Genomic DNA, 12,503 nt, shown 5'->3' with positions numbered 1-12,503 from the left:
AGGTCAGTGTTGGCAGCTCCAAAAATAAGGAGGCCAAAGAGGCACTAATTCTCAGATGAAGAAGTGTGGCCTTCCTGATCCAGGGCTGCTCTCCATTCCAGCCAACTTTTTAGAAAACATCTGTTTCTCTAATCAGTTTGAGAGATTTGAACTCTTAGTGGTTACAACAAAGACCAGCCACACAGAAGATTCTGTCAGGGATTGAAAGAGACACATAATCCGTGCTAGGATGGGACTGTGGTCGGCACCTCGTAGAGGGCAGATGGTTAGATCATAAAACCACTGCTCATCGTTGCTGCTACCAATGGGAAAATTACGTGGCAGTGTGCAAATCAGTGCCAGACCCAGGCATAGTCCAGAAATAGAAGTAGAAATAGAGTCACAAACAAAATGCAGAAGCCTAGGTAGTAGCAGTCAGCAAGAACAAAGCTCTGTTGTCCTGCAATGAAATTCACCCCAGCTCTTCTCTGCAGAAGAACCAGCCAAGGAATTCCTTTCTTGGGCATCACAGTTAGGTCTCCTGGGCAAGCCCATCTGGGCACCACGATGTGCCTAACTGAAAACAGAAAACTTCCGAAAAGAAGCATTAAGAAGAGAAAATAATTTCTGCTTGCAACATTTTCAGAAGATACTGAATTTAGAAAAATGGCTTACCAAATACTAGATGCAAGTATTTAGGGGAAAGACAGACCCCCACACACATACACATATATGCATACACATTAGCATACCAAAGTTACCAAGTTATAGTTAGTTTCTCATACAATTTTAATATCTCCAAAGGCTGTCTTATATCAGAATTGGAAAACACAGAGATAAAGTTAGTTTCATTAAGGACTAAATAATTTGTGAGAAATAGCTCCAGGTTTCTTTTCTCTTGGGGAGTTGAGCGAGACAGGGTGACCTGTTTGCTCTCATAGTCGGTGATGATGGTGAAGTCGTGTGTTGTTGTGGTTCAATCTCAGGAAGCATAGTGTTTTTCTTTCTTACGATGTTATTCCACGAGAGTGGATCATGGGAAATACACTTACCAAAATGCAGGCAGGGCAAGGTATCCGTGTCGCTTCCACAATTCCAGGTGTCGTTTGAACTAAGGTAACCTAATGGCTGCTTGTCTCTGATGAGGTTTTGCTGTATGGAGCTTCCATATAACATTTACTAATTTTGCTTGTTTTCCTTTGTGCAAAAAGAAATAAAATCCAACTTGTTCTTTCATTAAACATTAAAATTCACTTGATTTTCACCATCCACCTTATTGTCCCAGCTAGACATCTCTGCATCATCTTTCCCTCCATTACCACCAATTTTGTCTTTGAAATCGCCATCGTGTCTTCTCTCCTGTCCTCGACCCCGTGCCCACCTCTTCATAGCCACAGGTCCTCGTCATTCCTGTCCTGAAATCTTGCCGTTGCCTCTGAGATGGATCTTTGACATGAATCACACTGTGACCTTCAGTCTCTATCATACCTTTTACTAACTTTCAATCCAAGTCAAATCCAGAGGAAAGGGGGTTGGGGTGGTCTTCAGTCTGCAGTGGTCGCTGGTGTCCCCTGTGGGCCTTACTAGAGCAGCCTCCCCTCTAGCTCCCCGAGGCTCAGTCTGGGGCTGGGTTTATGCTCCTGTGACCCCCTGTGCATCCTCACAGCGCTCCAATCCGCTGCAAGGGCGCAGCTGAGCTCCACATGCTGGTTAAATCCCCGGGCCGTGGCAGAACCTCCTCCTGGGGGTGCTTCTGTCCCAGGTCCTAGAGAGACAGCCACTTCCTGGTGGTCCAGCTGCTCCACCCATAGCCCTAGAAGAACCCAAGCCCTAGAAGAACCCACCTACATCCATTTCTCTTAAAAACAAACAAACTAAAACAATTCGATCACCTTGACGGTGTCAGGTTATGGAAATAAGATTGCCACCCCCTTACCTTGTAGCTTTTATTTTTTGTGTCCATTACACAATAAAGAGTTGACTCCTTCCACTTCAAGGATGAGAAATCGTGGCTGAGGAGTATATGAAAGGGAATGCCAACATTCTTCTAACTGTGTAACAATAAGAGCTTTTCGGTTCTCTCGAGTGTTTACAAAGTTGGGAGGATACAGGTGGGGAAAAGTATAGGATATAGAACAGTTATAGAAAAAGCTACCTGGAGTTATAGCGCTTTTAATTTCAATGGAATTTCTGAGGGAGAATCCATTGTCCAAATAAATCATGCAGTCAGTAGCCTTCAAGCCTACTATTCTGAAACGTTCCTTCAAAATGCACCAGAATTCTCTCTCTAAAACACTGGCTCACTCTCCTGACCCACAGGATAAATCCTAAGCATCTGTCGTCTGTATTACACCTTCCATGACAATTCCAGACCAATCTAATTTTTCTCTTTTCTGAACTTCTGTTCACCACAATGAGCTTATAAATTATTCTTGCTACCCAAATTTCCTGTGAAGATAGGATTCAAATTCCAGTGTGAAAAGATGGCTTTTTTCCAGCAACATAATCAAAGGCTAAAAATAATACACTCTTAAAACGATTAACAAACTTTGCAAGGCAGTCGCCTTCCCTGCCGCATAGCTTTACTTAATTTGTTTCTCAACTTGGATGGTCAAAACATACAGGCTAAAATGTATCCCTTCAAATAAGCTGATAGACCAAATGAAAAGTCTCCCATTGGCTGGCTAAAAGGTTAGTCAACTGTATTGGAGATATTAGGAGTAAAATTACTGCATGTGAGCATTTCCTTCAAAGTCAGGGGTGGTGGGTTAAATATGGCTTTGCTTTCCGATCTGTATTGTTTGTAAAGCACACACAGGGCCAAGAGGTTCTCCAGGAGGCAGTGGCTGGGGGCTCTGGCCGCCCCATCCCTTCCCCCTTGCACCCCAAAAGTTGCAGGGATATGTTGTATCTCATTCAAGTTCCCCAGGTGGGAAGCTGTGGATGATGAAACCACATCTTCAAATTTTGCTGAAGTAATTTTTGAAGTGATATTAGCAATGAGGACTTTAAAAAATGCTGCAACCAAATCCTCTCTCTCTCCTCATTTTTGCTTTTAACCTTGAACATGCCCAAGGGCATCAAACCAGTGTTCCATACTCCTGCTCCATCCCTCCACATGCACAATAACTGAAATAGTTTCCTTCTTTTGCCCTTCCTCCATCACTTCCCTAGAAGGAAACAAAGGGGGCCCTTTCCGTCTTCTCACTTCTTTGTAACTCACATTTCTCTTCTAGTGGTTTGTGGAGGTTAATGAACTGATAGAATCCCCAGCAGGCTGAGCTCCACAAAAGTAAATTCTTGGCCAGAGGTGAGACTGATTTAATGATAAATAGATAAAGCAAGTTGTGCAGAGGGCTATCCATGTACAACATGTCTTCTCCAAACTATTTTAAGTGCTGTCAGAAAATAAATATGCAACATTGGGGGGTTTTCAGGCAAAGTATTTTTGTCAGCCTCTTCCTCAGCTATCATCAAGTAAATGAAAATACTTAGTCTTTCCTATCTCAGTAATCTGGACATCAGCTTTTTTTTTTTCTTTTTTTTTTTTGTCCTAGCTAAAATAAGCCTCCTAAACACAGGACAAGAGCAGATACCAAAATTAAAAAGGTCTATGTTTTATTTATTACTGCCTGAAATTAAATAGCATCACCTTTGCTAATACTCCCTTTGGGCTCCTTTTCCTACCCTCAGGCACCATACCCCAGAGAATTAAACAGCAAAAGAGGATGTAATTTAGAGCTAAGTGTGGAGGTAGAATATTTCGAATAGCATTTAGGAGCTAGCTAAATATGTCTCATTGGGGATGGAACACAAGGAATTTAATTTTGGACACTTGCCAGTACCATCTGAAAAATTTTAAAACAGCCAACTTTGCTACAGGCACTGGTTTAAGTAGCTCCAGAAGTAAATTAAAGGCACAGACTTGGGAGCTGCAGGTGGCATGAATTAATTGTCCTGCGGGGTTGCTGGTGATGCTGAAAGTGCTTTGTAAACTAAAGTAGTCCATAAATATGTCATTCTAAGTACCTTTATCATTGCACGGAGCAAGATTAATAAGGACAGAGTGAACTAAGGAAGCTGATTTGGGTTTTATGTTATTTTATTTTTTCACACAAAGAAAAACAGGCCTAATTAGTAAGTGTTATATGGGAGAGCCATAGACAGACAAACTCTCCCCCTTTGCTCACCCCATCCCCCTTGTTTTGGTTTCCTAGGCTGATCAAGCAAATACTATGAAATGGGTTGGCTTAAACAATGGGAATTTATTTATCCATGGTTTGAGGCTGGGAAAAAATTCCAAATCATGGTATCATCAAGGCAATGCCTTCTTTCCGAAGACTGGCGTCCCGGCTGCTGGCGATCCTTGGTCCTTAGCTTGTCACATGGCAATGCACATGGCGGTGTCTCCTGGTCCCTCCTTACTCTTCTGGTTTCCATTGGTTTCAGTTTCTGGCTGCTCCTTCTGTGGCTCTCTCTCTCTCTCTCTCTCTCTCTCTCACTCTGTCTAAACGTAACTATGCTTATAATGGACTCCAGTATTAGGATTAAGACCCATCTGATTGAGGTGGGACACACTTTCTTAACTGAAATTACCTCATCAAAGATCCTGCTTGCAATGGGTCTAAACCCACAGGAATGGATGAGATTTAAGAGTATATTTTTCTGGGGTACATACAGCTTCAAACCACCACTGGCACCCAGTTGTATATTATTTGTAAAACCCCTCTCTCCTGCTTTAAGTGTTTATCTTTGCATTATAGGAATCAGAACCCAAAAATCAGATATATGAATGAGTCTTCCATTTATTTGTTACTTGATTCTTACTTATTGAATAATACAAGACCCAACGCAGCCACCATTAAAGTGTTACAGAGGTTTGGGAGAATTGATGTGCTTTTTCTGGACTTCTGTGATAATCAAAAACATAATAATAGCTAACATCTATTGAATCACTAATCTTCGTTAATCGTTGTTTGTTAAATGCTTCCCAAGCCTTTACTCATTTAATCTTCACAGCATCCAAGTAAGGTAGATGCCACTATGATTCTCGTTTTACAGATTAAGAGCCTGAGTCTTAGAAAGGTGAAATAACTTGCCCAGAAATTCATTGCCACGTCCACCCAGCATCAAAGTCCTTTCAGTCACCATGATGAAATACCCTTTTCTCTCTTTCTGTGTCTGACTTTACCCAATAGAGAATATTCAGTGATGGGAAACAGGTTTCACTAATGTTATTGTTCTCTTTTCCTCCCCTGTCCCCACCTCCTCCTCTCCGCCTGCCATCTTCCTCCAACTTGACCTCTTTGCACCTCTTCCCTTTGTTTTCTCTTCCAAAGGCAAGTACGCCATGCGAGACCTGGTCCACAGGCTCCCAGGGGGAAACAACAGCAACAGCTCGGCGAGCAAGGCCATGTCGGATGACACCGTGACAGCTGTCTGCTGCACCCTGCACGAGGTGATCACCAAGAACATGGAGAACGCCAAGGCCTTACGGGATGCCGGCGGCATTGAGAAGTTGGTCGGCATCTCCAAAAGCAAAGGAGATAAGTAAGTTGGTGGTGACTTCCCTTCTCTGTACTGGTAGAACCAGTTCCAAGCGTGCCTGCTCTCCCCTGGTTGTGGGTAACACTATGGAATGTCACTGAAGAGTCTTTGTCTCTGATAATCAAGAGAAAGAAAACAACAAATGGTTTCCAGCCTCCCCACCCCAAAATGAAACTGATCTTCTGGGTAATTTTGATGTCATAGATAACCCGCGATGGTCTCTTCCATGATGTTAGTTAAAGAGACTTGGCAATCCAGCATGTGTGTTAATTTGTTGTTCCTTCAATATGGAAAAAGCAATTCGCCTAACCAGAACACATTAGGGTATTTCTGGTTGCTCTTCCTGTGTGGTTGCAGTCGCATGTGTTTGTGGTGTATATGCATCCTTTTGCTCTATACCTCTGCAGATCGGCATAGCACATCATCACGCAAGATGGATAAGGGGAAAAAGAGAGTATAATGGAGTCAAACAGAACTGAGTTCTGAGCCAGCGTCCTCCCTTATTAGCTGCATGATGTGGGGCAAGTTATTTAATTTCACAAGTTACTGTGCAGGTACTTTCCAATCTAAAATTGAGGGTGGAGCTTCCAGGAAGTCCTGGAAGAAGTAATAATCAAGATTTAAAGCATTAATATAAATTTCCCAGGCAGAGGGACAGCAGCGAGGAAGGAAGGCATTCATGGATTCAAAGAGATGAAGTTAAGAGTTATGGCTCTATGTCAAGGCAACTACACCACCACAAATAGGAGTCTTTCCACTTTGATTTTAGAATCTTACTATATGTACCAGAAAAAAATACCAGCACAAGACAGAGTGTCGGTTTGTCAGCGAGCTGTCAATTTTACAGAAACATTCACTAACCTTAATTAAAGTTCACGTCCTGAAAGTCTGACGATATAATCAAATTAGATTAAAAAGTTTTGCCTTTTGTTATCCAGGGTCTACTTCTTGACTTTCCATTCCCTCCTGCCCTCCCCCAATTCCTTCCCACCTAAACTCGAGTGTTTTTTTCTTTTGTTATCAAAGGCTGCGAGGGTTTCACTTTGAGACTTTTTGGAAACTCTAGCTCATTATTATTTCATTTAATTCAGCATATTACCATGCTATAAAAGAAGTTTCAGAGTTTCTGTTTTAAGCACCCTGAGACCTCCAAATAGGCTCAATAAACAATTCATTGTTAGTATTTGAATATTTTCCTCTCTCAAGTAGAGAGACCTCATTGGGCTCAGGTATAATAATGGCACAATGTAGATTGTTGGCTTGAATTATACCTAATGACATTGTACATACACTAAATCGCTATTCCACATAGAGTGTGAGCTGCACGATTTTCTTCTTTATATTCGTTCAGGAAACTTTGGAAATCGCTAACTGAAGTGTTTATCTGTTTGAGCATTCAGAGATCAATATGTTAGCAGGTTCTTTTTCAGCAAACGCATGTACCCACTCAATAAAAACATAGTCCACAAAAGACTGTGCTGTATCTAACTGTATTCTTGAGACATTCAAAGATTAAAGTATTTTCACTGAGTTGTAAGACTAGGGAGGTTTGGGGAGTAGTTGGCATGGATTAATTTCTCCCAACTCCGAGAATATCCCTATTTCAGCAAGAATCACTAAATGGGCCTGAAAGAAAATGATGCTTTTATCAGTCCTGTGATTCAGGAAAACTATTTGGTGAAATAAATTAAAGATCATTTAGGAAAATCATCTCTGAAATAATATGCATCCTCATTTGCCAGCCAGGAAAATGATGCTGGCGAGGTCTGACCCATCTTTGTTATTGATCCAAGAAAGATTTTTTATTATAGATGATCTCATAAATGCCCTTTAATTTAACTGAAAATTTATTTCTAGAAGAGTCACCTGTTCATCTCATCGTTTCTTTATCTCTTTTTTTCCAAATGTCAATAGCCTGGATTTATGAGTTTAATAAAAATTGTAGAATTGGATGGACTCAGGCATCTTCACAGTTATATTTCTACTGCATCATCAGTCTCACCCATTCTGTTATGGAGTTTATTTCTTTTTTATATTCTTACTAATTTGGAGGGGCCAAAGTAAGGTTTTTATAACCTCAGATATTCTCACAACTATCCCCTCACCTCCCACCTATTCTTCAATTTGCTTTTTGCTTTTCACTGCTCTTAAAACAAACTGAATCCAGGAAAACTTCCCCAAATCTTAGCACTAAACTCACCACTTGTCACTCAAGCCTATTATGACAGTGATTCGTTTTAATCAAATAGAAATTATTTAATGAAAATAGAATTTTTTTTAATTGGGGGTGATTTAATCATTTAAACTGGAAGCCTTATCAATTCACACTAGTTAATTTATAAAGCTCTTATAAATCTGTCCTTCCTGAATCTTCCTTAAAATATTATTTCTGGAAATAAGTTTAATCCAAACCTGATTTTTGTTTGGGTGGCAGAGGAAAGCTCAGATGGAAAATATGTGCGCAGCTATGACTCTCTGCTTTATGTATTTATACGTTTTATTTCTAAATAGATCCAAGCTTAAGTATGCAGTTGATGGGTCCTACTGGTGAGTTGTCATTCAGAAGCTTTTTGAACTGTGCAATTCTCTGTAGCTGCAAATGCAACCACTGGTTGCACTGGTATTCTGGGAGCTTTGCTAATGGCCCAGCTGAGTTGCAGAGCAGCAACAAATTGTCCCAACTAAAATCCTCAGTCATCCCTGATCTCACAGCTCTAGTGGAGAGCCAGGCATTATGGAATCATAATGGACTCTTCCAGGAGTCTTATAATCACCATTTGAAGGCCTTGATAACTTATTCTTTTCACATCATTTTAAACACACATTACGGACATCTTTTCACATCCATCTGCTTCAAAAGTACATTTGGTTGGGTTTTTTTCTTCCAATTTTAACAGTTATATAGAAAAAAGTGTTGAATGTGTCACTGTATTTTGTCATAAGGCAGAATAGCTATTAACAGTCTCAACTGCTACTTGTCAGTGAGGAACTGTGTATTATGGCTTGGGTTGTAATCACTTGTCACATTAGAAACACTCAGTTGTTACAGTCCTTCAGTCAATAGTTATGGTTTCTCACGTAGAAGTTACTCCAGTGTCCATTTAGTGGATGGATAAATTAAAGTCTAAAAAGAAAGCAATGTTTCTTTGACCTTCAGATGTTATTTAAATACTATGATGTATTGGTATTTTAATTGAGAGGTTAAAATCTGGTATTCATTAAACAGTCATAGTCTTTTCCTATTTTGTAACTAAGCAAGGAGTAGAAAAAAATTACACCGTGTCAGAAGAATTGCATATAAAATATGTTTCAATTACACTTACCACTATCCTGAATATTTATATATCTTCCCTTAGAGTTGCTTGACTATTTTCATGGACAAATATCCAACAAATAAAGATTAAGTGTAGCAAAACATAACATCAATCTTTGTTCAGCATGGATCATATAAGAATAAAATGTATCTGTCTCTTTAAAAAAGACCTAAAACTCCTCCTTTAAAAAATGTATTCAGTATTACATTTAGAGCATGATACTCTCAAAAATTGTCTAATCATTTAGCAACAGTTGATTTCAGTAAGAAAAATATATATGTTACTTTATTATAGCTAACCTTTCCTGAAGAAACTTTTGGAATTTATAAGAACAGTGTAAATTTTTCATTTAAAAACACCTGTTAACCAACAGATTTCAAACACAACCAAAGTTGAGTTTCATCCTAGTAATAATGACAAAAGTGGGCTACTGTGGTTGTCAAGTGAATGAATGAAGAAAGCTTAACCTTCCTTGGTCTAAATTACAAACATGAAATCCAGGAAAAGAGCAACCATTTAATTGAGCATATGCTAGCATCCCATAAATTCATTACAAAGTATCTATCCTCACAACATCCAATTACTTTGGCTCTCAAGTCCAACCTCAACCTGGTCCCATCTAACTGTTTACTCACTTCCTATTTCAAAGGTCACTTCATTTAAAGGCTTTTGTGGTCTGGGTTCAGGAATCCTTCACATTGGGTGTAATGGGGCTTTGCACCCATCCACTTTGAGGGTGTCATTTGCATTGGAGTCCATTTGAAAGATTGTGTCCTACCCACTTCTAGGGGTCACCATTCACGCACTCCAGGGGTCAACAAACTGCAGCAAGGGCCAAATCCCACTCACTGTCTGCTTTTGTAAATAAAGTTTTCTTGGAACACAGCCCCACTTATTCATTAATGCATTGCTGATGACCACTCCTGGCGTGAGAGCGGAGACGAAATAGTGACAGAAACCATTTGGCCTGCAAAGCTGAGATAGTTGCTGTCTTGCCCTTCACAGATTCCAACGTAAATGGCAATTCCTAGAGTTGTGCAGCACGGCGCCCCGTGCACACACCCCAGGGGCTTAAGAATCAGCAGGTAGTTACGAGTCTCCATGACCAGTATTGGAAGTGGCTTCCAAGAATTTAATCAAATTGCATCAGCATGGATTTCTTGACTGCGTCTCTGTTTTGAGATGCAGATTGGCATTAAACCAAAAAAGGAAAATATTCAGCCACATTTTTAAAAGGATTTCAAAGGCATGACTCAAAATGTTAAGACCCACTAGTCTAGAGGTTTACATGCCCTTGGTTTTTCACTATGGTCCAGAGCATAGAACTTTATGTGTATGTAGGGTTTTATTTATAGATGTGTGTAAATGTACTTCCTCTGTATAACTGTAACCGTGTGTGTGCCCAGGTGTGTCAGTGTGCCCGCAGGTCCACAGTCACTGCCAGTGTCATGTGGTTGGTATCAGTAGCAAATGGCAAGCAACTTCTTGTCACCCAGGCATGGGGAGGCAACTCCCAGACTTCAGGAAGAAAAACGAGTATCTTTTTTCTCCGTGCAAAGGAGTCACACAGCACTGCCTTTAAAGCCCCTGAATCTAGCCCTTCCTGATTGCTATCTTTTGTCTTCTTTCTTTTCCATTCTGTAGTGAAACACTAAATCAGCATTCTGACTAAGTGTCACTAATTACTCTGATGCTTGCATTTTGAAAATTCCATGCCCAAATAGTGATGGGTCCCTGTCTCTCACCCTCATGGACACCTCAATGAGAAGGAGGTTGGGGACTAGTAGAGCAAATCCTTTGCACTCAGCAGGCTAAGCAGGAAAGAGCCAGAAGAGCCCCGAGGATGTTTATTTTTGAGGTTTCTTGACTGGAACTAACTGCCCCATTCACCCTCCAGTGTCTTGTGTCTTTTCTTCCTCAGACACTCTCCCAAAGTGGTCAAGGCGGCATCTCAGGTCCTGAACAGCATGTGGCAGTACCGAGATCTGAGGAGTCTGTACAAAAAGGTAAGGCTTTCAGGTTCACTTGCTCTCCTGGGCTCATGAGCTGCGCACAGGCCCTGAGCCCAAAGACAAAATCTGGCCATGGTGAGATGTGTCTGACAGCCTCAGTAATTGACACACAACTGAGTGGAGGCCAAAAAGGCTCACTAAGGGTCCCCTGAATATATACTAAGACTCAGGAACTTTTTGGATGGGACAGACTCATCCTTATAGGGTCTTACTCTAGGTCACTTTATATAAAAGAAAATAAGCTTGTTTTCTTGGGCTTCTATAGTCTATCAGTATAGTAAAGAATGATGGAGTGAGGGATTTTGCCAAAAAGAACTATCAAGAAGTGTCAGCAAGTAATTTATAAAAAATAATATATAAATATATAAAAATATATAAAAAGCAATTCAGGAATCCCAGAAGTGTAGGATCCCAGGACCTTGAGGAGAACACCCAGCAGCCTGACCCATGTTACTAGACCCTGGAAACCTCATTACTGGACCGGGTGAAAGGCCTCATGTTCCTAAACACAACCACAGGCCCTGAAGGAGAGAGTCTGGGCGTTTTACCAAGGCCGGCAGAAATTCATATCCTACATTTCCAAGGAGTCTTCATTTCCAAAATGGTTTAAACATGAAACCCTAAGAGGAAAATGTCACACTGAGAATTTTTGATGCTACACCTCATTTCCAAATGCTGCTAAATAAAGGATGCATAACTTTTGGGGTGCAGAGGTAGGAGGGGAGAAATACTTTAACAGTGTCTCCGGAAGTGGTTGTTGTTTTGTTGTTGACCACATGAGCAAATGCAGGTAGTTTAAAGGATTGGTGATCCCCTGAAAGATTTGAGTTAACCAGTGAGGGTGGAGAACACCATTGATAAACAGGGAAGTTAGAGTGGGTATTGATCTCATTATAGAGAGTCAGAAGGCAGGTGCTTTCATCAACTGCACAGCAGTTCTTGGCAGGGAAGGCAAGAGGGAGCCAAAGTCCTTGCTGTCTTCACCCCCAGTGCACCAGCCTTGGCATGTAACCAACTGATGGAGAGTGGGGATGGGGGATGGTAGCAAGAGGCTCACATCTTTGGGAGTGAGACCCACCTTGCCAGAGGGAAAATTTAACTTTTGCTAAGCCAATGGGAATAAGTTAATATTCAATAACTAAGTCATAGTCTATTTCTAGATTTTCCCAAAGCCTTCCTACTTCCCTTAAGCATCCATTACTTTGCACTTTAAGGTTATAAATTTAGCCTATGTATTTCTCAATCTTAAGTTTCCTGTTCCCTAAGAAGAGGTATGTTTAAGTTGAAACAGAGATTGCAAAATGAAGTATTTGAAGAGTATTCTAGATTAGTTATATCCTTTGCACATTAGGAGAAACCCTAATAAAATGTTTTGGATTCCATTCCACTTTGCTTGAAATTCATGATTCAGGATCCCTACTTAGTTCCTCTGGACTCCTCCAGGAGCTAAAGGGTTCTTGGGCTAAACAGGCAGCTGAACGTGAAGAACATGCTATAGATTAGAAGAGAGCCTGTCATTCTGAATCAGTGACTCCAGAAGCTGGGTGAGATACTACTGCACTTTCTCTCAGATCCCAAACATTTCTTCTTTGCTGAAATATACCTTCTCTTACCTCTGTGCATTGAAGGGAGACATCTTTTAGAGACTCTG

The 12,503-nt window shown here is 40.7% G+C and overlaps 1 protein-coding gene across 5 annotated transcripts in view; it reads left to right on the top strand.

The window, feature by feature from the left end:
• The window catches only part of CTNND2 (catenin delta 2), a 1,032,924-nt gene that overhangs the window by 977,613 nt on the left and 42,808 nt on the right, over window positions 1-12,503 (top strand). For all 5 annotated transcript variants that reach the window (XM_037798888.1, XM_037798890.1, XM_037798887.1 and 2 more), the window contains 2 exons: window positions 5,319-5,529; window positions 10,762-10,846. In XM_037798888.1, coding sequence (XP_037654816.1) covers window positions 5,319-5,529; window positions 10,762-10,846 — 296 coding nt within the window. The remainder of the gene's footprint in view (window positions 1-5,318; window positions 5,530-10,761; window positions 10,847-12,503) is intronic.

The sequence above is a fragment of the Choloepus didactylus genome, chromosome 11 (assembly GCF_015220235.1).
Source record: "Choloepus didactylus isolate mChoDid1 chromosome 11, mChoDid1.pri, whole genome shotgun sequence".
NCBI classification, from domain to species: Eukaryota; Metazoa; Chordata; class Mammalia; order Pilosa; family Megalonychidae; genus Choloepus; species Choloepus didactylus.
This window is presented reverse-complemented; position numbering and strand designations above follow the sequence as displayed.